Genomic DNA, 27657 nt, shown 5'->3' with positions numbered 1-27657 from the left:
TTCAGCTGGGAGCTCTCTGAGCAGGGTAAGACCCTGGCATGTTTAGTGTCAGGCTTTAGGCCCCTTATGTTAGAACTCCAGGGCACTGTATCATGGAGGACTTACCTTTTCTACACAACTCATTCAACTCCCTAGAAGAGAGCACATGCATTTTCTTTGGTACATAAATGATGGATGGCTTATATTCTACCATACACAGATCAGGAACTTCTGACATCATTGTTTTGATTACAGACCTTCAATTAATTCATTATTTCCAGCTTTACTTCTTACTCATGCATTCTATAAGACATGCCAACTCGGAGCCCAAAGTCTCTCCGGGATTCTAATGGGCAGACTGGCTCCCACCTGGGACTCCCTGAACAGAATTATGGACTCTGGCTTCCTCTATGTTGTTTTATCCTTCCAACTGCCCACTTCTAATCTCCCCCAAATTTGTTGAAATCTCTTGCTTGGTAACACCTTCCCTTCTTCTACTTCCTTTATCTTCGTGTTTTTTATTTAGTTGCTATTGGTTACCTATCTGCCTTGTTTTCATTTCAGTGAGAGCTGGGAGCCATGAATTCAAGCATGTACTCAACCCAACATCTTCAGAATTCCATATAAGACAAAACCTCCAGATTTTCCTATAAATGTCACCCCTCCTTCTTTGTTTTAAATCCATGCCCCCCCTCTCACCGCCCATTCTGCTACAGCACTCTCAAACAGAGGCAGATGTTTCCAACATACAGTGTGTACTTCAGGGTGGAGATGAGACAGATACCCTTGCTCCTCTATACTCCTTTTAGACCATTATCTTGCTTTCTTATAAAAATGCCTTGGCGCACTGAGGCTCTCGCTTCGAGGTATTATCATATGCTCTCCCTCCTCACAACAATCATCCAGCAATACTGAACCTTTGGCTGCTGGCTCATGGTCTTCCTGTCCCTGCTAGTATCACATGAGGTGACCTCAAAACTCGGGGACGTTACGGTATTTCAAACTCCTGGTTTCTTGGTTCCCTACTTCCTTCATCTCTAATAACTTCACCTAGGCCTCTTCAGTGACCACTCCCACAGCTTTATCCTTGACCTTGTCATACCATAAATTGAAGTGCTTCCAAAATCACTAACATAGATAGGCCTTCACGTCTCCAAATAAAATCACTGATTCGCCCGGTTCACTTGCTTAAGAAACTCATTAAGACAAGTACAAAGAAATATGGTAATAAGCTCTTTTCCCAATGACCTATAATTACTTCACATCTTTCTCTACTCTTACAAGTCCCCTTGCCCTCCTCACTAAGGCTTCTCTCTCTGCTAATAATCTTGACCTTCACATATACTCTGCCTTTCATCTCCACTCTCCTTCTCAAAACTTTGTCCTACTAGTTATATACAGTCTGTCACCTACATCTTCAATCTCTTTCTCTCTCCCATTACTAAGTCTGGCACAATTTCAATTTTTATGTATGTGACTATCCCCCCATGAGACTAAGCGGCACAGAGCTAGAATCTCTGTGTAACTACTGTGTGCTAACATCTGATACAAAATTAATGCCTGACAGAGAGCCCAGTCAGTATTTCTGAATTGATGAAAACTCAAAATTATCATTCAGTATGGATTTATCACTGGCTGTAGAACATTAAAATGTGATATTAAATTAAATCAAATTGGGATTCTTAATTAAAATAATGTGCCACTCTGTTTCTCACTTAGAGTGATTATTGTAAAATCTCAATACCTAGCTAGTTAAGTCGCACTACAGCACTAGCTTACCTGTATCGTTCTCTTTCCCTCCTCCTTCCTGGGCAAGGGTGGCCCCTGCTGCCACAGAGGACATGGAATTGGCTGGCAGGTATCCGACATCTGTTCCTTCACCTGCTAACCCACTCTGGCGCAACTTAGCAGGGTCCGGAGGCTCAGGACTCACAGAAGAGGGTGTGGATAAGTGCTTTGGGTGCCGCTGTTTCTGCAGCTCCATGGCTCTGCCAACTGAAGAGAAAGCAAGAGTTAACAACTTGTGTTTCAAAAAAGCTTAAAAAAAAAAAAAAAAGATGATGTAAAGGATCTAAAAATAAGGTCTGGAACATGGCAGGCCCCGGAAAATATGGATTATCGCAGAGTGAGGGATAGATAGCAAGAAATGGCAGAAGAAAGGAAGGAGAGAAAGAGAGAGAGAGAGCAAATGCAAGGAAGAAAGAGAAGAAAGGGAAGAGGAAGGAAGAAAGAGGGAAAGAAAGAGCGGAAGGCAGGGGAAGGTAAAGGAGGGCTGAAGAGAAGGGAGAAGGTGGAAGATGAGGGGGAAAGACAGGAGGGAGAGAAGGAGATGAGAGCAATGGTGGGGGCAGGAATGCTGAGACAGAGGCACACTGAACTGCATTCACTTGTGAGAGTGAGGATGAAGCCTGTTAGCTCTGTGAGCTCATGGCAAGGCCTCCACCCCCCTCCCCAACATCAGCACAACGTGCCTCAGAGACTACGGAGATTGGTTGCAGCCGGCTCAATAACCCTGTTCACCTGCTCACATCAGGAACCCAAGAGGCGAAAACACACACGTCATCATCGCCCACATCACCGCACACTCTCACGCAGCTCTGGAAATCCCTAATCCTAAAATTCTTCCTTCCCTCATTCCTAAATCCTTCTTCTACATCTCTTAAAACTCATGGTCAGCATATGCGAGGTATTCCATTCTCCTCAACCTCCTAAGAATTGCCTTCCTCTTCTCAGTGTTTCTCAACAAGGTGTACTACTGGTATCTGATGAATTCCTCGTGGTGCGTAACGACCACTGTCACTGTACCACAATACCACCCCCACTCCGACCTAGCCAATATTTTCAGACATGGAGCTGCCCAGTTGAAGACCACTACGTGACCTGATTTCCCTCCCTGAGGTACCACCCTTCCCATTTCTCCCCAGATCAGTGGGCTGATCTCTCTCCATTAGGCCTGAGTGGAGGGAGGTTAGGAAATAAAGCACAGCGGAGAGGTGGAGAAACTGCAGAAGTGTGGAGAGGGAGTAACATGTATACAGGAAGACGAAACCAAGAATGGTGCAGAAGTACGTGCATGATTTTTTTTTTTTTTAATTTAACAAACAGCAGCTGAATACAAACAAAATCAGAATAGGTAAGTAAATTATGTTATGGACGACTGCTAGGATGCTGCCATGAAAGATGGTTAAGATACCCACATCTCCCACATGAGGAGACAACCTCGAATGCAAACAAGGGACATCGGGAGCTCAGTGGGAACACTTCAAGAGCACCTTTCTCCAGCAATTCATCTAGCTAACTGAGCCTCTGAAGGGAAGACGGTGAGGGGTGGTGAGAACACCGCTCTTCTGACTTAACATACTTGCACTGTTGTCATGACGGCTTGGTCTCCTTGGGGGTCCCAGGATGCTGGGGAATCCTCTGCGCTTCCCTTTTTCTTCGCCTTCTCGATCTTTCTTCATACTCTGCTAGAGTTGAGGGTTAAGAGATACATAACAGAGTAGATTCCTTTGTGGCTTTCAAACACACAAACACAATTCTATGGGCAGCTGGAAGCAGTGGTTAAACAGGAGTGAAGGACACTCACACACGGCACACGGCAGAGGTCGGCATGGGGTACCGGGCACACACCAAACTCAGGATATCTTTTCAACCCCTTTAGAGCTGGGAATTTTGGAAAACCAAGAGGTGCTTTTATAACACCTCTATCGGGAGCTTGATCCAACCAATTCATCCATCCGTTGAGCAAGTACTTGATAAGCTCTTAATGTGTGAGGGCGCTGTGCTAACAGCTGGGGATACGATGAAGGAGGCCCTAGGCCTCACAGAGCTTCACAGCCTCACAAGAAGTAAACAGACACATCCATAATGACAAACTGTGACAGGTGCCATCCAAGGAAAGATGAAGGCCGTGACAGGGTGGGGATGGTACTCTGTATAAAGTGCCATGTGCACCCCTCACACATCTCACCATTACTTTACATGCTGGGATTTTCTGCTAGACTTCTTAGTTTCCTTTCTTTTTTTTAAACAAGATTTTATTTATTTATTTGATGGGGAGTTGGGGGGGACACAAGCAGGGGGAGCGGGGCGAGGGAGAAGTAGGCTTCCTGCAGAGCAGAGAGCCTGATGCGGGGCTTGATCCCAGTTCTTAGCTGAAGGCAGATGCCTAATGACTGAACCACCCAGGTGCCCCAGTTTCTTGAGTTTCTTGAGAACATAGGCCATATCGTACACCTATCGCAGGCCTAGCGCTAGCCTGCTGAAACAGTAAGGACTAAGTAAGAAGGACAACACTGTAGCCTGGGTCGAGAAGCATGGAGGCCTGAACACGTAATTATGCAGTCTTACCTTGATTTTTGGAAGGAATCCAATCCGACCCCGCTTGTGCTCCAAATTTCGAGGTTCTTTCACTTTTACCCCCAAATGCTTCATGTACATAAGGATAACATACTGCATTGTTGAACTGGAGGAAAAGGATGAAGTCAAATAAGAATTCTGAGAAGGGAGGGTAAACAAAATAAAGATATCAAATGGCTTCAAAATGGATTCCAATGCTGAAATCTTTAGAATTTATTCATCAAGTAAAAAACTAAGGAGATATCTATTCATTGCATATCGAAAAAGATTTTACTCTAGACACTAGAATATCAGTCAAATAAAACTGAGGCCACCAGAGGGAGACAGTCTGAATTTTGAAGTTATAAGAAAGGTATTCTAATTTTAGATTTAGAAGAGAAAAGATAGGTTTCTTTTTTTCAAAAAATTCTAGGGGGAAATAGCCCAGCTATATTACCTCTTATCTTCTTCTACAGCCTGAGCAGTCATCCTAAAAATAAAAATATTTCAAAATTAAATACTGACATTTAATGAAAGAATTGCTATTAATTAACTCAGATACCCGAAACAACAACGAAACTGTACCAGGTGCTTTGGGCCACCCTCAATCTCTATCACTGGGCATAAAACAGCAAAAGAACTCAAACCCCTCAAGGGACCACAGGCTTTTCTCACTCAGGTCATCAACTGTCAATATTCTCTGGCCTGAAACAGTTTCAAAACCTATGAACAGAAACCACTCAAAGTGCTCGACCTGTTTTTGATCTGTTGCAGATTACGGTTACTCATTTTACCAATACCCAGACGAAGGAACAGAAGAACTTTTCTAAACCATCAGCAAAAATTAAAAATTTTAACATTAAAACCCCAGTACATAACTCCACACACACAATGCAACACCCCTTCTGAGTTTGCTCACAGTGCGCTCTAAGCATTACGAGCATCTCAGGAGAGAGGACACGTCCACACATACTTCTGGGACTTACAACACTTCTTCGATTTTGGCAACAATCTGCTCCGCACATGCCCGTTCCTTCTCCAAAGTTACCCGGTCCTTCTCCCGCTCCGCGTCAAGTTTAGTCAGTTCGCTTTCAGCCAAGGTCAGCCCCATGCTACGCTTCTGCCTGGAGGGAACAGGACAAACTTCCTGAGGTGGCCTACAGAAGAATGATCTCCTTCTGGAGATGCTTCACCAGAGTTTCCACACTATGAGTTTCTAGCAACAGGCAAAATGTCACGGTTTTCTATCCTGGGGCCCCAGTCACCTAGGACACCAGAGAAAAAGACTTCTAGGGCGATCACTCCACAGAACACACACATCCTGAGGGAGCACGCTTAGCCTAGAAGAGCAGTGAGCTCAAATCCTGAAAACCTGTGGAATGGGGACTACAAACTCAGCACCACACCAGCTCTTTGGCTCCAGGTGTTCATTTATGTTTTTTTTTTTTTTTTAATTTTTTATTTTTTATAATCACAGTGATGAAGACTACATGCTAGGCCAAGGACTTAACGTGTAACCTTTTCCCACCTAAAAAGAAGGTTAATTCAGAATGACCATATCGGCTTATATCCCCCACCAAGCTTACCGAAAATCTTCCAAGTGCCTCTGAACTTCTGGGTGGACTCTTTCCTGCATAGTTTGGATATAATGGCGGTGTAGATCCTCGGGTATAAGCTCAGGTCTTCTTTTTTCTGCATAAAGAAAAGGCAAGGAGTTATGTGATTTAAACGTATACTCTGTGCATTACAATTGGCAACATATCAATGCTATTTGGTGCAAACCTGGAGAAGGACAAAGAGAAGGTCTTTACTACATTTTATGTATTTTACCTAATAATGCAGATTTCATATACTATCCTTTAAATGTATTACAAACTCTCTTTCCGTTGTGATTCAGATGCCCTACTGGTCACCACATGACCAATAAAAACTTGAGAGATGAGCTGAGCTACAATTCTACAGAGATGTAATTCTCCAGGATATTGACGCTCCACACTTACCAAGATCTACCGATATTTCATCAGGCACAGAAACTTTCAGGTGCTGAAACAAAAATGCAAACAAAAAGTTAAACACCAATAAGGACTTTCCAAGATGCATGTATAAGTACTTGGATAAAGTGAAGAGATGTGACCTGGATAGCTCTATCTGCTCACATGCAGATATAAGTTCACTTATCCTATCTGAATGTCACAGCTCTAAAAGGTCCCACTGTTTAAACTCGGAAAAACCCCCTTTCCCCAAGGATCATGCTATAAGGGAAATATCTGTAGTCACTGTTAGAACACTCAGTTACACATCATTCAAATCAATAGTTAGGCTAAAATCTAAATTATGTGTATATTGTATGAAAAATGTAGTCACACATAATCATGACTTTTTTTTTGCTGTATTTGAGACTACTGCCCACATATTGCCAGTAATTTCCTAAGTAAAGTTAAAGAACCCTCACAACATTCACACCCCCATGAGGAGGTACTGGATGTCAATGTTGAGGCTTTGGAGTATTAAATTGCCAATAACCACCTGTAGTTTTTACTGTTGTGCCAACTAAGGTAACTGAGTCATAATTAACTTCTACTTAGCTCAGATTTCCCCCATAATAACTGCAGTTTCTGGTCCCGTTACCACATAGTTGTCTTTTCTCTCTCATCAATCTGGGAAATGTCTCGGGGAAAAAAATTATTTTGCATCTAGAGAAATAATCTTAACCTCTTTGTGCTTACTCTGTATTGTATATCTACTTAAGTCATCTACTTCCAGAACTTAAATAATTCCTGTAAGATCTAAAACATTACATTCGAAAATAAGTCACTGCTGAAAATTACAAGATCTCTAACATTTTTCTGAAGAACAGTGAAATAGATGTCAAAGCTTTCTCTTTAACTGAAGTTGCCACACAGTATCTCAAATTAACCATCCTAGAAGTACTGTTAGCACAAATGCAAAAAAGGATTTACATGCTTGTTTCTGTATTTATATGAAATAAATATCACTAGTAGTATAAAAGAATAATTAGCAAATAAATCGATCAGGGTTCTTACACTTTAATGGTCATAAATTTAATAAACAAAATAAAGATCTGACTTAGCTTGGAGCTCTTAAGAAATGTGAAATTAACTCCTGGGGATTTACCTAAAGTAAATGAAAACACTAATTCAAAAAGATATATGCAGCCCATGCTTATCGCAGCATTATTTACAATAGTCAAGATACAGAAGCAACCTAAGTGTCCATCGACAGATGAATGAATAAAGGTGTGGTAGATACACATAATGGAATATTACTCAGCCGTACAAAAACAACATCTAGCTATTCACAACAACATGAATGGACCAAGTGGGTATGCTAAGGAAACTGGTCCAGCCAGAGAAGACAAATACCAAACGATTACACTTTATGTGAAATCTAAAAACTAAAACCAATGAGCAAACAAACACACAAAAAGAACAGAGCAGACTGTGGCTGCTTTGGGTAAATGGGGTGGAAGACAGGTGAAATGAGTGGTGGGGATTAAGAGGTACAAACGTGCAATTTTAAAATAAATAAGTGGGGTGCCTGGGTGGCTCAGCGGGTTAAGCCTCTGCCTTTGGCTCAGGTCATGATCTCAGGGTCCTGGAATCAAGGTCCCCATCAGGCTCTCTGCTTGACAGGGAGCCTGCTTCCTCCTCTCTCTCTGCCTGCCTCTCTGCCTACTTGTGATCTCTCTCTCTCTGTCAAATAAATATTAAAAAAATTAAATTAAATTAAAAAGTCACAAAGTACAATATCCATTTGTGATAAAAACCCTCCTTAAGGCAGGTCTAGAGGGAACATACTTCAACAAAGGCCATATTTGAAAAATTCACAGCTAACAGCACTAAATGGGGGAAAACTGAGAGCTTTCCCCCTAAGGTCAGGAACAGGACAGGGGAATGTCCACTCACACCACTTCTTCTTCTTTTTTTTTTTTTAAGATTTTATTTATTTATTTGATAGAGAGAGAGAGAGCACAAGTAGGCAGAGAGGTAGGCAGAGGGAAAGGGAGAAGCAGGCTCTCCACTGAGCAGGGATTCGATCCCAGGACTCTGAGATCGTGACCAGAGCCAAGGCAGCCACTTAGCCAACTGAGCCACCCAGGCACCCCCACTCTCACCACTTCTAAACAACATAGTATTGCAGTCCTAGCCACAAAAAGCAGACAACAAAAAGAAATAAGGACATCCAAACTGGTAAGGAAGAAGTAAAACTTTCACTATTTGCAGATGAGAAGATATACTATATACAGAAAACCCAAAGACTCCACCAAAAACCGCTGGAGCTGATAAACAAATTCAGTACAGTCGCAGGATACAAAATCAAGGTACTTGTATTGTGTACCTACTTAATGTGTTGCATTTACATATGCTAATAATAAAACAGCAGAAAGAGAAATTATGAAAAGAATCCCATTTACAACTGCACCACAAATAACAAGATACCTAGGAATAAACCTAACCAAAGAGGTGAAAGACTTGTACTTTGAAAACAAATAAAAAACTGAAGATGACAAGAAGAAATGGAAAGACATTCCACGCTCAAAGATTAGAAGAACAAATACTGTTAAAATGTCTATATTACCCAAAGCAAAGTATACATTAAATGCTATCCCAATGAAAATACCAACAGCGTTTTTCACAGACCTAGAACAATTCTTAAATCTGTATGGAATCACAAAAGACCTGAACCTCCAAAGCAATCTTGAAAAAGAAAAGCAAAGCTGCAGGTATCACAATTCCAGACTTCAAGTTATATTTACAAAGATCCCGTGATTAAAACAATATGGTACTGACACAAAAACAGACACACAGATCAACGGAGCAGAACAAAAACTACAAAAATAAATCCACAACTATATGGTCAACCAATCTTTGACAAAGTAGGAAAGAATATCCAATGGGAAAAGGACTCTTCGATAAATGGTACTGGGAAAACTGGACAGCAGCATGCAAAAGAATGAAACTGGACTGGTTTCTTACACCATACACAAAAATAAATTCAAACCATTTTAAAGATCTAAATGTGAGACCTGAAGCCATAACAATACTATAAGAGAACATAAACAGTAACCTCTTTAACATTGGCTGTAGCAGTCTTTTTCTAGATGGCAAGGGAAACAAAAGCAAATATAAACTACTGGGACTACATCAAAATAAAAGGCTCTGCATAGCAAAGGAAGTGACAAAACTTAAAGGCAACCTATGGAATGGGAGAAGATATTTGCAAATGACATATCTGATAAAGAGTTAGTATCCAAAATATTAAAGAACTTATAAACTCAACGCCCTAAAACCAAATAATCTAATTTGAAAATGGGCAGAAGACATGAACAGACATTTCTCCAAAGACACACAGATGGCCAACAAACACATGAAAAGATGCTCATCATCACTTACCATCAAGGAAATGCAAATCAAAACCACAATGAGATATGACCTCACACCTGTCAGAATGGCTAAAATCAACAACACAAGAAACAAAAGGTGTTGGCAAGGGTGTAGAGAAAAAGGAACCTTCTTGCACTGTTGGTGGGAATGCAAACCGGGGCAGCCACTCTGGAGAACAGTATGGAGGTTCCTCAGAAAGTTAAAAATAGAGCTACCCTACAATCCAGTGGTCACACTACTGGGTATTTACCCAAGGAATACGAGAACACTAATTCAAAGCCATATATGCACCCCTATGTTTATAGCAGCATTATGTACAATAGCCAAGATACGGAAGCAGCCCAAGTGTCCATCGATTGATGAATAGATAAAGATGGTACATATATAGACAATGGAAATTATTCAGCCATAAAAAAGAATGAAGTCTTGCCATCTGCAGTGACATGAATGGAGTCAGAAAGTATGATGCTAAGTCAGTCAGTCAGAGAAAGACAAATACCGTATGATTTCACTCATAAAACAAATGAGCAAAGGGAAAAAGGAGAGAGGGACAAACCAAGAAACAGACTCTTAATTATAGAGAACAAACTGAGGGTTACCAGAGGGAGGGAGGTGGGGTTGAGTGAAATAGGAGATGGGGGTTAAGGAGGGCACTTGTGAGGAGCACTGGATGATGCATGGAATTGCTAAATCATTAACACTGTACACTTGAAACTAACATAATGCTGTATATTAATGAACTGGAATTAAAATAAAAGCTTATAAGAAAAATAAGTCATGGGGATGAGAAGTGTAGCACAGGAAATAGTCCACAACACTGTAATAACTTTGTATAGTGACAAATGATAACTACACTTTTCGTGGTAAGCATCATATATGTAATCGTTGAATTACTATGTTGTACACCTGAAACTAATAAAATACTGAATGTCAATGGTACTTCAATTAAAAAAAAAAAGGAATATAAAAGTCAAACATATTTCAATATATGGTCCTTTTTCCATGAAGTAAATTATCTTTTTTTTTTTTTAAAGATTTTATTTATTTGACAGAGATCACAAGTAGGCAGAAAAGCAGGCAGAGAGAGAGGGGGAAGCAGGCTCCACACTGAGCAGAGAGCCCGATGTGGGGCTCGATCCCAGGACCCTGGGATCATGACCCAAGCTGAAGGCAGAGGCTTAACCCACTGAGCCACCCAGGCGCCCCCATGAAGTAAATTATCTTAAGTATAATGTGTAATAGTTTAAATAATGGCAGTATAATCAGAACCCTAATGAATTCACTTAATAAACATCTGAGTGATCAGTCTGTACCAGATCTATTCCATGTTGGAGAAACAGCAATGAACAAACAGAACAAAAATATCTGCCCTCAGGGGAGCTTTATATTCAGGGCCGAAGAGCAGGGACAGAGGCAAAATAAATACAGAAATAAAAGTTCTATGGACAAAAATAACACAGTAAAGGTGATGGAAAGAGAAGGGGTAAAACTTCACAGCGGCTAGCCAGGGCCGGCCTCCCTGAGAAGGTGAGTGTATTCCACCTTGGGGAGGAATGGAGGCAACTTCGTAAAGGAAATCAATGAAAATGGGGCAAGAGCTGGAGGGAGGAGTGGAGCCAGACTGTTTCTGTGTTTGTCTGTTTTAGGTAAACTCACGATGTTTGCATGCTAATGTGAACAATTCCGCAAAAAAACAAAAAATTGCCGATGCTTGAGGGAAGGATGACAAATGCTTGGATCCTGTAGCTGAGCAAGCAGAAGGAAATACAACCCAGGTGAAGGGCAGGGGAGAGCAGGCCTTGGAGAAAAGAAGGCAAGCTCTCCCCAGCCTCAGGAGAAAGGCCAGAGCGCAGAGGGTGATGAGGCCAGGGGGTATATGTGGTAGAAGTTCTTCTACAGAAACTTCAAATTTCTCATAGAAACTGCAAGGTCCTCTGCTGAGAAGCGACAGGAGAGGAAGCGATGAGGTTCCAGGAGAGGGAAGGTGGGTCATCAGAGAGAAGTGAAGCCGCGGTAGGCCCAGGGAGCATTAAGGGTTGTGACTTACCCTACAGCAAAGCTAAGAATAATCACATTCAGTAGTTTAAAAACCTTATAAAGATTTCTCCTGGTAAAATAAAAAACTATTACCAATTATGTAAGATCTTTTCTACCACTTTTTAGTTAAACTTGTGCCTCAAACTTCAAAGAGGTCAACCGGAGTTCATTATGCAAGTATTAGCCTTTGGATCCTAACACATTTGTATGCATATCATTTGTGTTCTCTTTTGCACTCTCTTCATTATGCACACGTATAAACCCCTACATATATATATATATATACATACACACACATATATATATATACAACACATATATATACACACACATATACATACATAACCCCTAACACCTACTGTGAGAAAGCGTAGTCTGCAACTCATTTAGAAATGATGAAAGTATCGGTCAAGAGTAATCAGTAACTAAGATACAGTACAAACATCAGAAAGTCCAAAACAGTAAAGTCCAAAACCAGGGGAAGGAAGACTGGAAGTAGGAGTTCAATAACTCAATGCACCACAGCAAAGACTGTGTATTAATTGGTAACTTACTGCGGATCGATCCAGGAAGAACTGATGAAACTCAAGGAAGACACGACGAGTCTCCTTGGAATTGGTCTGCTTATATAGATCTGAATAGAGATAACAGAGCTGTAGTATAGGAAGAAATGGAAAAGAGAGAAAAAGGGAGAAATCATGAAAAATGTCACCTGCTAGATCTTCAAGTAGGAAAGTTTCCAACAAGTAGGCCACTATAAGGAATGTCATCATTACCATGTTTTTTAAAAATATAGTAAGTTTTTAAAAAAATAAATTAATTGCATTTTATCTATCTTACGTATCTATCCTGATATGTTTAGAAACTCATCTTGCAAAAGTGAGAGGTTTTATGGTGTGAGAATCAGTGTAAGAACTCTGAACCGGCTAAACAATGGAAAACGTTACCAGTGTAGCGGGGTCAAACTGTGAGACCACATGGTGTAAGAAAACAGCCAGGTGAGCAGGGCGAGATTTCAGCAGTTCGATGCTCTGGAAACAGCTGCACTGCCCATTGATCTAGAAGAGGAAGTAAGCATACATCAAGAACTCTACCACACAGGTGCAAAATGTAAGGTTAAGCTCAGTTAAACACAACTACCCAAACTGACTTACCCTAAAAAACTCAAGATTTTAAAATTCCACAGGAACATATTAGCACACAGCCTTATGGAATCTCTTCCCCTGAAAATTAATAACCTCTTAGAAATAGGTTGGAAGAGAGACTATCTTAGGAGAACGCAAGTTTAGAAGACGATGATGGAGAAGCTCAGATGTCTGTATATCAGGATGCAAACACCAGCATCAACGACACTTCTAAAAAAGAAACGGGAGGTTTTCTGCCTATTAATGAAATAAACATCTTCCTTTTCTTTTGAGCTAATGCAGAAATGGTATGACATGGAGGTGTATAATTTAAAGAAAGACGACTCTGAGAAGCACTGTATGCTCCCTAATGACAGCAAGTACAGAAACTACTAGTTAAACCTAAAGTAACCTTGAATGATAATTTCCACTTAAGTTCTCACATCTCTAAATAAATTAGAGAAGAAAGTTAATCTAAACAAATGATACCAATTCTTCACAATCTCTTTCAGGAAATACAAGAAGAGGGAACACTTCTCAGGTCATTTTAAGAGGCTGGCATTAGGGGCACCTGGGTGGTTCAGCTGGTTAAGTGTCTGACTCTCGATTTCAGCTCAAGTCATGATCTCAGGGTAGTGGGACTGAACCCAGCACCAGGCCCTGTGCTGGGGACGGGGGGGTTGGGGGTGGGGTTCTTCTTGGGATGCTCTCTCTCCCCCTTCCTGTGTCCCTCTCACCAACTCTCGCTATTTTTCTAAATAAATGAAATCCCCCCCAAAAAAGAAGGGGGGGCCAGCATTACCCAAATATCAAAACCAAAGACAGTGTAAAAAAAGAAAACGACAAACCAATATCCCCCATTAAAACCAATATAAAAATTATCAGCAAAATAATAGCAAGTTGAATCCAACAACACATACAAAGGAAGATACATTACGACCAACTGTGGTTTATCTCAGGGATGCAAAGCTGGTTTCACATGCTAATATCAATCAACGTAATTTACCATGTTAAGAAAATAAATTTTAAAAAAAAGAGCCACATGATCATCTCAATCATTCAACAAAGTTCAACATCCATTCATGATGGAAACTCTCAACCAGAAATAGAAAAGTAAATTTCTATAACCTAATAAAAAGCATCTACAAAATACCTATCACTAACATCTCACTTAATGATGAAAAATGAAGTATCTTTCTCTCCAAGGTCAGAAATTGGACAAGAATGTCCTGCCTCACCACTCCAATTCAATTTCACAGTGGAAGTCCTAACCAGTGCAATCAAGGTAAGCACAAGAAATAAAAGATAAACAAACTGGAAACAAACAAAGTAAACAAGGAAATAAATCTATGTAGAAAATCCCAAAAAGTTATTTTAAAAAGCCCCAGAAATAGTAAGTGACTTCATTATTTATTAGCAAGACTAGGGGTTACAAGTACAAGAATCAAGCCACTCATACTGCTGTGCGCCATCAATAAACAACAGGAATTTTAAACCAAAAGAATATACATTTACAATTATACTCCCTCTCCCAAAATGCAGTACTTAAGTGTAAGTCAATCACTCCTTAACACCTTTAAAAGTGAAGTCATTTCTACTGGTCAAAGTTAAAATAAACAATCCAAGCAATAAAACAATCTTAGTTCTAAGACATGGCCTTAAATCTTTAAAAACAGAATTTCATTATCCAAAAAGCATTCATTTTCACAACAAATCAAACACGTTGAAGAATTAACAATCTGTGTTTTAGAAAAAAGTGTCATCACCTGTTCATGTTCAGTGCCGAAATCATCATCCTCTGCTCCAATAATATGAGGCGCTACACGGGGAGAGGGACTCCCGATGAGTGACTGAGTATCCTGGTAACATTTAGAGAAAAAGAACAGAAAAATTATCTGTTGGTCAAATCAGAGAAAGAATGAAGCCAAATCATCAAAAGGAAATGGTTCAGTAAAATAGATTCCTTTTTATTTATTTTCTTTAAGTGCTTTATTTTCAAAGAAGTGATTCTCAGATTTTCAAGGCAATGAATCACTTTAGCAAAGAAAACCACAACAGTATTGACTGTTCCTTGGAGAGGGGAAAAAAAACAACAACATTTCCTCTGGAAATAATTAACACCTTTTGCTCACTACACTCCTGGATATCTCATTCTAATCACTCTGTGTTACTCCATTCATTTCATATAAACCTTGTCACAGGCAGAAAGTTGCTTTACATAAATAATTACAATTCTAAAGAGACAGAGTAAGAAAAGTGAATGAAGACCACAGGACAAACGAAAAACGAGAGTAAAAATGGTAAGACGAAGTGAGGAGAGAGGTTAATACAAAGACTTCTATTAACATCGCATAATTGAAAGCTGTCCCTGAACCCTGTTTTTTCCTCTTCAACTCATTTTCGTAAGTGTATAATGCAGGGTTTCTCAACTCTGGCACTGCTGACATTTTGGGCTGGATCATTCTCTGTTGTGGGGGCTGTCCTGTGCATTGTACACTGTTGAGCAGCATCTTGGGTCTCTACCCACCCACTCCGTGCCAGTGGCAGCCTCCCAGTCATGACAATAAAAAATGTTTCCATACACTGCCAAATGCTCCCTGAGGGACAAAATCACTCCTGGTTGAAAATCGCTGGCGTAATGCAACACAATTTCCAAGTAATCACACAAAATTAAAATCATTTTGTAGAGAAACAAAGAACCAAAATTGCAAACATAAATTGTAGGCTGGCAGATCTCCCTCCCATGCAACAGCTCATCCACTTGTCAGCTCATTTACGAAGTTGGAGTTAGCCTGAAAATGCTGGTGTGAGGGCATTAATGCATATAACAGAAAAAAATACGGGATGGCTAAAGATCACAAATATTAAAATCAAAGGCCATGCAGTAAGAAGAGAAATACAAATTTGGGAAGATCTAGGGAAAGAGTGAGCTCAGCTCAAAGCTGACAATGGCTGATGCAAGATTTCGGGCTGAGCAAGGAGAACGGGGCTCTCCTGATTCGGAGGTCATCTGGAGAGAGCTTTTAGCTGAAGCTATGCACACCGATCCAGTTATAAACAAAATACTCCGTAGCTGTGGTCTCCCCTCCTGAAGTGTAGTGCAGTCTCTGTATCTGCATCTTCTAAACTTGCTTCTGCTTTTTTTACTACTTGTTTTTTGAACCTCAGGCTTTAGTCTTTTTTTTTTTTTTTTTTTTTTTAAGAAAATGGTAAAACAAGATAAATGTGTTTAGAGTGGTTTCAGACAACTTTTGATTTATAGCTGTTCCGATGTCTCTGATTTTTCAATAGTCCTTATGTAGCAAATAACGGATGGGTCACGATATGCTGTTAAATCTCTTACTATAAAACCTGATACAAATCTAAGTAAAAAACAAAATCAAAATGCTAAAAAGTATTTACTTAAGAATATGCAAAATCCAACAATTTCAGTTCTGAATAAATACCCGAAAGAACTAAAAGAACCTAAACAGATACTTGTACGCCCATGGTCATAGCGGCACTATTCACAAGAGCCAAAAGGTGGAGACAACCCAAGTGTCCACCGACAGATGAGTGGATAAGCAAAACATGGTCTATACATACAGTGGATAATTATCAGCCTTAAAAAAAGAAGGAAATTCTGGTACAAGTTATGACAAGGGTGAACCTTGAGGACATGATGCTAAATGAAATAAGCCAGTCACAAAAGGATAAACACATATATGATGCTTCTCATATGTGGTCCTCAAAAGTAGTCAAATTTACAATAAATGGTGGTGGCCCAGTCCTGAAGATAGTGGGGAGGCAGTGCTGAATGGCTACTGAGTTTGAGTTGGAGTAGAGAAGAAAGCTCTGGAGAAAGATATGGCAACGCTGCGCAACAGTGACAATATAACTTAATGACAAAACCTGTATACTCAAAAATTACAAAAAGGTAAATTTTATGTGTATTTTACTATAATAAATAAAATAACATTAAAGCCAATCAAATAACATGGAGTAGCCCTCTCCATTTACCAACTCTTTATTAATAAGTTTAAGCTTTTCTCTCCCAACCCACAAATATCAGGTGTGTCTGTCACTGAAGTAGAAGGACAGTGGAAGAAAGCACCACCATTTCATGGATTTCATACTCACAGGGTCCTGAATCGCTTCACTCTTCTCTGGGTTTTCCTCTAGACAAATCCTCTCCTTCAGGGAACTCTTGGGACTCTTAAAAAAAAAAAAGAAAACATTCAGTTCATTTCAACAGGCTCACCAAAAAGGGATAAGGAAAAATAGGGTGAAAAAAATAGGGTTCTGAATTTCACATTTGTATTTGAAACCACTAAATATCTTTCTAAATACCTGGCTCTACTATCTGTTCTCCTGACTTTGGCAAGACACATACTCTCTCAGTTGTTTTAATCTCATGTTGATAAATAGCATCACACTAAGAGAATAGTTGTACTTTGTCTCCAGGCCTGTGGGCTAATTTCTACCAAGTAATCCTAACCAGATTTATTATGTACCTCAAACTCATTATGTCAAAGACAAACTCTGTCTTTATCCAGCTCTTTCAAACCCCTCTGCTCCCAACTCTTCTTCCTTTTTTTTCCTTTTTTTTTTTTTTGAAGATTTTATTTATTTATTTGACAGGGAGAGAGAGAGGGAGATCACAAGTAGGCAGAGAGGCAGGCAGAGAAGAGGGGGAAGCAGGCTCCCTGCTGAGCAAAGAACCCAATGTGGGGCTCAATCCCAGGACCCTGAGATCATGACCTGAGTCAAAGGCAGATGCTTAACCCACTGAGCCACCCAGGCGCTCCAACCAACTCTTCTTTCTATGCAACTTAAAAGCATTCTTGCCTATTTATATGAATAAAATTAAGCCTCTGCTTATGTTTCTGTGAGTATCATGTGAAAGTGATTTGTGGATTCCTATAAAATTTGTATGGTATGTTTGGGATGTCCTAATATAAACCAGCAACAATATCATGTGCAGAACTTCAATTCTGGACGATAAAGAACACCGCAAAGCAAAGGAGCCATTCTTCAGAGAGCAGCTGAAAATGAGGTACAGGGGATTTCTGTGTGAATGTCAATAGGGAAGGTGCATGCTCTTTATACATATACCAAGACAGCACACTGTAAAGACAATAGTAGCTTCAAATATAAGCCCCACCTGGAGAAATGGAGGACTTTGTGTCTTGGACAAGAGATACAAAAGACAGAGCTAGAATAATCTTGTCACACTGAAAAGTGAGAAAGCTACCAAAGTTACTGGGATGTCACGTTAAAAGAATACTGAAGAGAACCCGAAAGGGCTCCCACTGCCCAAAAGAGGGATAGTTTCAGCAACAATAAAAAGTAATGACTGCAATGGACTACAACAAAATAAGCAAATATGTTAAAGTCTACGAATTCAAATATAATATATATGCACATGTATATACACAATGCCCCTCGCATTAGTGACTGCTAGATTGTGTTAAGGTACTGACTCCTCTGGAAACAGATACATAGAGGGATAAGAATCTAGTATCTATCCTGCATTTCCTGTATAAGTTATATTTTAGGGTAACCTAAAAGCTAGTAAGAGAAAATTCTTTGTAAAATAATTCCACTAGTAAATACATAAGGAACGACAAAATTGTAATAGCATCCTTTTGAAACCACTAATTAAATAATGGATGCAGGCATTTTGATCATCAATGACTGGTAAGAACGTTACATAAAAGCTTAATGGAAAAGTTGATTATGTAGGAACCATGCTGACATCATCTGAACACCTTAAACAAATCTACAGTCACAGAAAGACAACCAGACATTCACCTCCTGATGTGATGTAACAGGATGTACACAGTCCCACCCATGAATTGTTCTTGCCAAACAACAGCTCTTAATCTGATCGAGACTCCAGATCTCACTAATAGCTTTCAGGAAATATACAGAGATGAACACATTAAACAACACCATGAAAATACAATTAAAATGTGTTTGTTTTACTGGGCATATTACCCAGTTTCTGTCACAAAAAAATAGCATGGAAAAAAAAAAAAAGAGGAGGTAACAAATTAAAAGACTATGAACCAAAGGCTGAAGACCTTGACTAGATCCAGACTCAGATAAACCAACTGCAGAAAGATCATTATAAGACAATTAGGGTAATCAAATTGCATGTTAAGAAATTTGATTTTATGATAATGTTATTATGGCTGTATTTTTCAAAAAGTCTTCTTTTCTCTTAAAGACACAGATTAATAAAATAATACCTCGGATTTACTTGAAAATACTCTGGTATCTGTAGGGTGTGAAGAACGGGGGACTAAGACATAACAAGTTGGAGAGCTTGTCCATGACAAGCTCAGAGGTTGGGTGATCGGGTACATAGCAGGGACTGTTATGCTCGTCTCTATTTTTGAATAGGCTTAAAATTTTTCCACAGTAAGTTTTTAAAAACATTAGCCATGAATTCACAAAAATCACAGAGAACAGATGGCTCTAGATTGTAGGTGATGATCTGTGGTGAACCTGCTTCTGTTGTGAGAACTGGGTGTGGGGGTGTTCTTCAAAGTCTTCTCTGAGGAGAGCATAGCAGGGAGCTTTACAATAATAATGGTATCACAAACATTACAAGAAGACTGTTTTTTAAAAGTGAGCAGAAGAAACGCATGGAAGAAATGTGGAGATCCACAAGCTAAAAGCAGCACATCTTTAGCTTCAAACAGATGCCTGTAGGACTTAAACTAGTTTGTCATGCAGTTGGTGACTATCCTCGTCAGCACTGTTATTTTCTCTCACCTGGATTTCCACAACATTCGTTTACTATTCACCTGGCTTCATTCTCCACATCTATAAAATGGTGATACTGCTTCTTTAATATTATTGGGAGAATTTAAAAGGCTACCTGTAGAGCATGAGGCACACAAAGGAGGTGGTCAACACACGTTTGTTAAGGGCCCATCAAGCCTAGCAGTCTTCTGTCCTTCCAGATCTCCCTCTTTATTCTAATTCATTTCCACACTGACGTGTTTCTGAGTGTGCTTCTCCTCTGCATGTGAGATAAAGCCCAAACTCTCATTCATTCTGCTGTTCAAATAATTATTAAACACCAATTATATCTCAAACAGTCTCAAGTCATTGGAATGTCTATTTCTACACTTTCCAATTCACTCTGTTTCATGAAGTTATATTTCTAAGCCACTAACCCTAACCCTAACAGTCCTTGAAATATAAGATAAAATTCTAATTTTTCTTCTGTACCATTTATTGTGAATTCCTAATTGTAGGATCTGCCAGGCTTTGGAGACAAAGTCAAATAAGACTGTCCCTGTCCTCTTAAGAAACTATCTAATGGTAGAGACAAAAACAGAGAAAAGGAGTACTAAATCTAAAAGGAGAATGCAAAAAGGAGCCCTAAAAACAGTACTGTTAGAACAATGTGAAGTCTTTTACAACCTGAACTCAAGCCTTTGTTTCTAAGATAAACTCTAGCCATTTCATTCATAACCCTAATACACCATAACATTTTCACTGCTCTCCCAAAATGTTATGCATTTCTACTCCTCAATACCTTTGTTATATTTAGAGTACTGATAGTTTAGAGCTAGATGTAGACAGATCACATATTATCTGGGTAAGTTAGCAAATTAGTTAACTCCCTTTGGCCATAGTTTTTTTCTCTGTAAAATTATGTTAACAATAGTACTACTTCATATGGCTGTTATGAGAATTAACTAAAACAAGGAATGCAAAACACTCATTACAGTAGGTGGTATGTATGCCCAATAAATGTTTTTCTCATGAGTCAAAATTGAAATTTCTCATTAAAACCTTCAGCCCATCCAATCATAAGACTGCTAGCATTATCTCCTTCCCCCCTACCAAAATCCTCAATTTTCCTTGAAGTTCCGAGTCATTGGGCCTAAGCCTCAAAAAGTGGCCTGAATGATGGCTTGACCAGTAGCTTTCAAATTCTTTTTTTACCATGACCTTCAATAAGAAATTTTATACTGTCAACCAGCATGCGAACATACAGAGGTGCATGCATGTGTGTATCTAACAAAAGTCACAAGAAGTAGCACTTACCTTATCTACATTTTGCAAAGCACTATTTCCTATTCTTTTCTTTTTTTAATGCTAGTCCCAACCCATTACATTGATTCCATGATCCACAGTTGCAAAACCCTGGTTTAGACTATCTTCTTCACTTTTAAAGAGGTGATCTATTTTTAAGTCATTATTCCTATTACTGCATACTATTTACAAAGGATTGTTGAGTAAGCAACAGTAAACTTAGCTGGTTAAGTATTCATACAACTACGGTGGTACATCATAATCAACTTGAAATGTTTTCTTATGATCTTCCTAACAAATATCCATCTTCATCTGGCAATCTGAGGGTTAATCAAGAAAGTGTTACTAACTCAAGTCTATCTAACAGGACTAAGGTTTTTCCTCTTTGTAATGGCAAAGTGCCCCATGATTCAAGACTGAGTCACTCTGACCACAAATGGAATATTAACATGCTCTTAAAGATATCAACAGTTGGCCTCTTGGTTCAGTAAAAAAAAAAAAAAAAAAACACTAGCATTATTAACTTCTCAACCCACAAACAAGAGGCCTGCTGGGAAATTCCACCTCTTCAAAAGAAACAGACAATGTGTATCTAAGGGAAAAAGTGAACTCTGGAATTGAAAACTCACAGGCAACAGTGTCCAGAACTCTGCTCATCAAATTGCTGCATGAAAGGTGGGGGTGATAAAAAGTAAGTAGTAAGGGGCGCCTGGGGGCTCAGTGGGTTAAAGCCTTTGCCTTTGGCTCGGGTCGTGGTCTCAGGGTCCTGGGATGGAGCCCTGCATCGGGCTCTCTGCTCAGCGGGGAGCTGGCTTCCTCCCTCTCTCTGCCTGCCTCTCTGCCTACTTGTGATCTCTGTCAAATAAATAAATAAAATCTTAAAAAAAAAAAAGAAAGTAGTAAGAGAACACCTCTAATTCACGTAACTTAAAATCCAATATGGAAAGGAGCTGTGAAGAAGAAAACAAGATCAAGATGTAGAACGCTTACATCTGCGCTGTCACTACTGGGCCGAGAAGCGTCTCCACTGCTATAATCAATTCTGCCTAGTCCATCACCAGGATCAGCTTCCGCCTCACTGACTGGCAGTGGGTCACCTAAAGGCCTGGAGGATGTAACTACAGCTCCATCCTAAAACGGATCAGACACACACACACACACCAACACAATAAAAAAATTTATTACTGATTGCATAAAGAAACAGACTTACACTGTCATCTAAATGGAGACTGGTAAATCTAGCCAGTTTGATATGATCAAGAATGCTTAAACCTCTAGAGATTTAAAGCATAAATAACTACTAATTCTGTGGTTCTAAAATGGCATGATCTTAAAGACAGGGAAAGTGCTATTTAAGCAAGGAGAAAAAGAGTTCAAACTTTTGAATAGAGCAAAATATAAAATAGTTGGTTAAATTATATAATTTATATATTCTGCCCATTATAGTAAAGATTATTACACTAGAACTTCTGGTTAACTGCCTCCCAACACTTTAGAATTTCAATAAACTGCCAATTCTGGGACACAGTGCTATAAGATAATACAGGCTTTTAAACCAGGAACCACATTTTTATTGTTTGAAGAGAAGAAGAATGTCGTTTTCACTCAGTAATTATAACATAAAACTGTCAACATTACTGAGGCATAATACTCAAAATTTCATATACCTAATGGGATTGAAAGTAATGAAAAAACTAAATACTGTGTAACTGAAAGTACACTGAACCAGGAAGTCAGAAGAGACCATAGAGCTGTGTGACCTCGTCTAAGTCATTTAACCTGTTTGGACTCCAATTTTCTCAAACACGTGATTTTTTTACTTTAAAACAAGCCGATGAGGCTACATGATCTCAAAGAATCCTTTGAGTTCTACAAAACTGTGGCTTTCACTCACAGACTCAGGGAGCACAATAAATCAACACCTTTTACCCATTTCAGATGGTATAGGGATATGTCTATTTTGCTTTAAGATGAGATATAAGGAGCTTTTCAGATCCCTAACCTGAATATTATTACAGAATAGAAATCTGGTTGGGCTACAGTTTCTAATGAGACATCATCTCCATAACTTATACTGATATAACAAATTCTATTTAATTCTAGTTCAAAATTTCAGTGAAAAATACAGTCGTTAAGAATGTGAAAGTGCTTATGAACTCATCAGACCAGGTCTAAGCTCCAGTTCCATTGCTTTTAAGTTACATGACTTCAGACAGATTATTTAATATCTCTGAGTTTCTCTAACTGCATATGTAAAATGGGGGCAAACAACAGTAGTGTCTAATCTTGGGGAGTTGCTATGAAGATAAGCGAGAAAATACTTGTCTCTGTATTTAGCATAATGCCTGCCATTTTACAAAATCTTACGTTCCTACTTAAAAACATAACTGCCATTCTCTTTGAAAATGGGAGAATGAGCCTTGAAATGTAAACATATGTATCTAAATACATTTTAGTAGTTTGTCACATCAAAGCAAAAGCACTCAATTCCTTTTAAAATGATGGTGGAACAAAGAAATACGATTATCATGAGCAAACGAAGAATCAGAAGCCCACATTTCTTTAGCTCATCATTGTTTCTGTAACATGCTACACAAGACATCTTTTCGGCCTATGCTAGGAAAAAATAACTTTTAAAAAAGGCAACTGCAACATTCTTTAACACATTCCCAGAAGAAAAATCTCCTGCAAAAAGTTGGGTAGCACTTTTAACAATGATGCTACCTGAGCAGAGCCTGTGGCTTTGGATAACTGCTCTTGCAGCTGAGGAATGTGTTTCTTGGCCTCTTGGATCTCTTTTAGCAATCTTTGGGCAGGTGTTCGGTTGTAATCTTCCTGCAATAACTGAAAAGTTATAGAAATATTTTGAGAATTAATTACTTATGTCAAGGAAATATAGAAAAATTCCATTCTTAATAAAAGAGCGGATGGCATCGATTACAACACTGCTTGGCTGTGGTCACAACAAATACCAACTCTACTAGGCCCACTCACATATTCACTGGCCTGTAACAGCCCCATTTCTAATTTAGTACCTGTAGCCGTTCCTGTTCTTTCTGTAACATTTTTCTCAGAATTTCTACTTTCTGGTTATGAACCACATTGTTTTCCTCCTAGAAAAGAGATAAAAAAAAAAAAACAAACCAACAACAACAACCAACCAACCAATACAGAGCAAGCGAAGCTAAAATAAATAGCGGTCACAAAGACAGGCTGGGAGACACAGCGCTCAAAGTTGGAAGGTTACAGGGGGATTTCAGCCCTTCTGTTTCACTTTTATTAAACGAGGTTCAAGAAAACATTAAATAATGATATTAGCTGGAGAAATGAAGTCACCTTAGTACAAGAATAATATCTTACACTGTCTGTCCCTTGGATCTGTACTGTCGGTCCCCATGTATGACTCAAATTCCCAGCACTTCCTGCCTGAAATATTAAGACAGCTCCCTAACTCCTCTCTACCATCTCTTCTTAGAAGCTTCACAAACCTGTAATACTTGATCTAATTAGCTTGCTCAACTCCCGCTACAGTCACATCACTCTCTGCCCCCCACTCCACCTCCCCACAAATTTTAGTGGATTCTTACTATCTCTTTGGTTACATATAAATTAGCTTTGTAGTTGGGATTTTTTCAAAATAAATAGTTTTACTTTTTTCAAGCCTCACCTCCCACTACTTAAATCCTTAACAGGCACCAGCCAAACAAGAGTCCTGGAACTTCCCCCAGACACCTGGTGCTTTCTTGGCTCTTTCTCTTTTATTCTACTTTTATTCTACTTCTTTTACCTGGGCTTCTTTCCTCCCCATTGCCACCGCTTAAATGCTACTGCTTAAAAGGCTCAATTCAAATCATAGCTTTCCATGAAGTCCTTCCTTGTTACAACCGGATGTGCTTCCTCCCTTCTCTGAATTGTCACAGAGCTTAATAGTTCTCCCCTCATAAAGTCTACATTCTGCCTTGATATTGTAATTACTCGTATTCTCTTGATTCTATCTCAAACAACAAGGGTTTAAATATCTACTACAGGCCAACTGGGGATACAACAATAAACAAATAAACAAACCTCCGTCCCCTTAAAATATATATTCTAAGATAACCAAGGACCTCAAATATAGGGTATCTTAATTTTATTTTTGTGAATGGCACCCTGTTTTGTATATGGCAGGTGTTAAATATTTCTCAATTCAATCTGCTATCCCAACACACTAATCATTTCAGATTATGTTAATTTTTTTATATTTGGAAGTGATTTTCCAGTATTCTGAACTTAAATTTATGCAAAACCCTTAATATAAAGTAAAGGTATCATTATAAACTAGGCATTTAAGAGTTTTCCCCCTCTTACCCCCATGAGCACAGGACTAGTAATTCTCTCCATGTTCCCAGATGCTCCAGGTGAATGAGGGGATGTCATGATGGGAGACATATGTCCAACGACTGATGGCTCTACTTCAGAATCGGCGAGTGGAATCTGGGGCGACCCAGGCGGGCGTCCCTGAACAGTGAGAGCTACATAGGAACCAGCTTGTGGCGAGGAGAGAGAGGAAGGAAAATAACACTGTCAAACTCTTGCTTACGGCATTTCTCTACTTCCTCTTTGACAGTTCTCTAAGATCCAGTTATGTGAACAAGTTTGATCATCTGCTAACCACTGCTCCACAGAAAAAGAATCCAACTTGTCACTGCTTTTTTATGACCTCCCCCCAAAATCTAAAAGAACAATGCCATTTTTGGATAGCAAATTACTATTCATAAGATCAGATATTACATGAAGGCAAATAAAATTTATAATCTCTTTAATTTAGGGAAGGGTGAGTTAACAGCAACCATCTACTAATGGTTATGTTCAATTAATTTTAACGTAAATTTAAGAAATCATCCTATTTTGAGATGAATCTAATTAGGCAGGGCTTAACTATTTTACAGAATATCATGAAGGAATTTTAAATCAACTTTAAAAAATGAGTAGGACAAATAATATCCCACGAAAATTGGAGAAGAACATTCAATAAATGAGTAGTGAGTTATTTTTAAAATGTGGGGAAGACAGAACTTCACTAGCCATATTACAGGAGGAATAAAGTACAGAAAGCAAAACCAACCCTGACCAGAAAGACTCGACAACAGACATTCGTTATCTATCTAGCATCGAGAAGAAAGGAGACTTTCTAAATCAAGGATATTTCTAGATAACTGACCTCTGAATGACAAAATCTCCCTCTAAGACTTTTCAGTAGAATTTCTAAATATGTTTATTTCACACTTTTCTCCCTATTTAACTGCCCATGGAACTCACTGTCAATTATTTCAGTGTTTGAGGTTCTAAGTCTTTTTTTTTTTTTTTTTTTTTTTACACTTAGTGGTCACAAATACTATGATTTGGGGGAATTTGAGAGACATAAACTTTTTAGAGTTTTTCAATTGTATTGCTCTGTCAGAAAGTCATCTATTATACCTTACTTATCCCATATCTATAATATATATAATATATATGTATAAATTATATATATATAAATATGTAAATATATATGTATGTAACTTTACCTATATTTACTTGCCTCCACTAGCTTCCTATTTCTTCCCTTTTCTTCTTCAGTTATGTCCAGAGTATGCATTACAGAGTAGAGCATGAGGGACCAGCACAAGTAGCGTACACAGGTGTGAGGCACTGCAAATTTAGATCTGTTCTGGATGCTCACAGTGTTTTGCGGTTACTTTAAGTTTTTAGCCAGGCTCTCAATATTGGATAAGGCATCTTATCTGCTATAATGCTAGGATCTACTTTTTCTGAGCAAAATTTACTGGTATGAGTAAAATATATAGCCTAAAAATCTAAAGAAATAATCTTATCTTTTATACTCTGCAAAAGTTATCTGGCATATACTTATTTATAATCATAAACCATCATATGTATGTAGCACATAAAAATATATAAAACACAATCTCATTACATAAATAATCAAACTGATTCAAGAATGGGGGTCTAATTTTGATCATCCCATTTCTTTTTAAAAAGTACTAAAGTGAAGAACTATGAGATCGCAGGGACCATTTAGAGCCCTGACAAAAAGTAAAAGGTAAAAGCCCTCCGAAGGAAAGGTAAAAAGGATTCAGGGGCTGCTTTAGTTCAAAAGTAAGATGGCCAAGAAAGAATTCAGTTTATGAAATTATTCGAAAGATGTCCACTCTATAAAACAAAAATAGGATTAAATAAAATAGTAGTGTTTCTCCTTGGCTATAAATAACTATTTCTTATTTGTAGTCTACCATGGAAGAATTTGATCCAGAAGATTCTAAATTCTTAAATCTGGAGATTTCCAAGAGATCACTACCCTGGATTTTATTTAATGATTTACTTATCTGAGGAAACATGACTATGCTAGATGACTTTTAAAGTTCCATTTCAGTTTATCTGGGCCATTCCATCTGAATTCTCAATCTCTTCCCCCTCAGATGACTCAGGCATTTCTTTCAAATATATGCTTTCTATATTACCAAGAGTAACAAGGATATTATAATCAACCACATATATAAAGTGAACAAAAGATAGTTATTAGTAAATTAAAATTTTTCACCTCAGACTTTCCTTTAATGCAAGGTTAAAGCGAACTCCAGCCAAGACTAAATCTGGCCCACAGACTGTTTTTTTCTTTTTTTTTTTTTTTAAGATTTTATTTATTTATTTGACAGAGTGATCTCAAGTAGGCAGAGAGGCAGGCAGAGAGAGAGGAGGAA

The 27657-nt window shown here is 38.7% G+C and overlaps 1 protein-coding gene across 5 annotated transcripts in view; it reads right to left on the bottom strand.

Annotated features, from left to right (window-relative positions):
* Positions 1-27657, bottom strand: part of ARHGEF12 (Rho guanine nucleotide exchange factor 12) — a 144314-nt gene that overhangs the window by 30671 nt on the left and 85986 nt on the right. For 3 of the 5 annotated variants that reach the window (XM_059183432.1, XM_059183437.1, XM_059183451.1), the window contains 15 exons: positions 25268-25446; positions 23956-24033; positions 23645-23764; positions 21911-22051; positions 17003-17077; positions 14650-14742; positions 12707-12817; positions 12314-12412; positions 6318-6360; positions 5904-6009; positions 5304-5441; positions 4775-4807; positions 4330-4444; positions 3341-3446; positions 1759-1974 (listed from right to left, as the gene is read on the bottom strand). In XM_059183432.1, the coding sequence (XP_059039415.1) occupies positions 1759-1974; positions 3341-3446; positions 4330-4444; positions 4775-4807; positions 5304-5441; positions 5904-6009; positions 6318-6360; positions 12314-12412; positions 12707-12817; positions 14650-14742; positions 17003-17077; positions 21911-22051; positions 23645-23764; positions 23956-24033; positions 25268-25446 (1653 nt within the window). The remainder of the gene's footprint in view (positions 1-1758; positions 1975-3340; positions 3447-4329; positions 4445-4774; positions 4808-5303; positions 5442-5903; positions 6010-6317; positions 6361-12313; positions 12413-12706; positions 12818-14649; positions 14743-17002; positions 17078-21910; positions 22052-23644; positions 23765-23955; positions 24034-25267; positions 25447-27657) is intronic. The other 2 variants (XM_059183434.1, XM_059183445.1) reach the window with 2 other exon arrangements.

The sequence above is a fragment of the Mustela lutreola genome, chromosome 1 (genome assembly GCF_030435805.1).
Source record: "Mustela lutreola isolate mMusLut2 chromosome 1, mMusLut2.pri, whole genome shotgun sequence".
NCBI lineage: Eukaryota > Metazoa > Chordata > Mammalia > Carnivora > Mustelidae > Mustela > Mustela lutreola.
The sequence above is the reverse complement of the archived record's forward strand: the minus strand, read 5'-3'. Positions and strand labels throughout refer to the sequence as shown.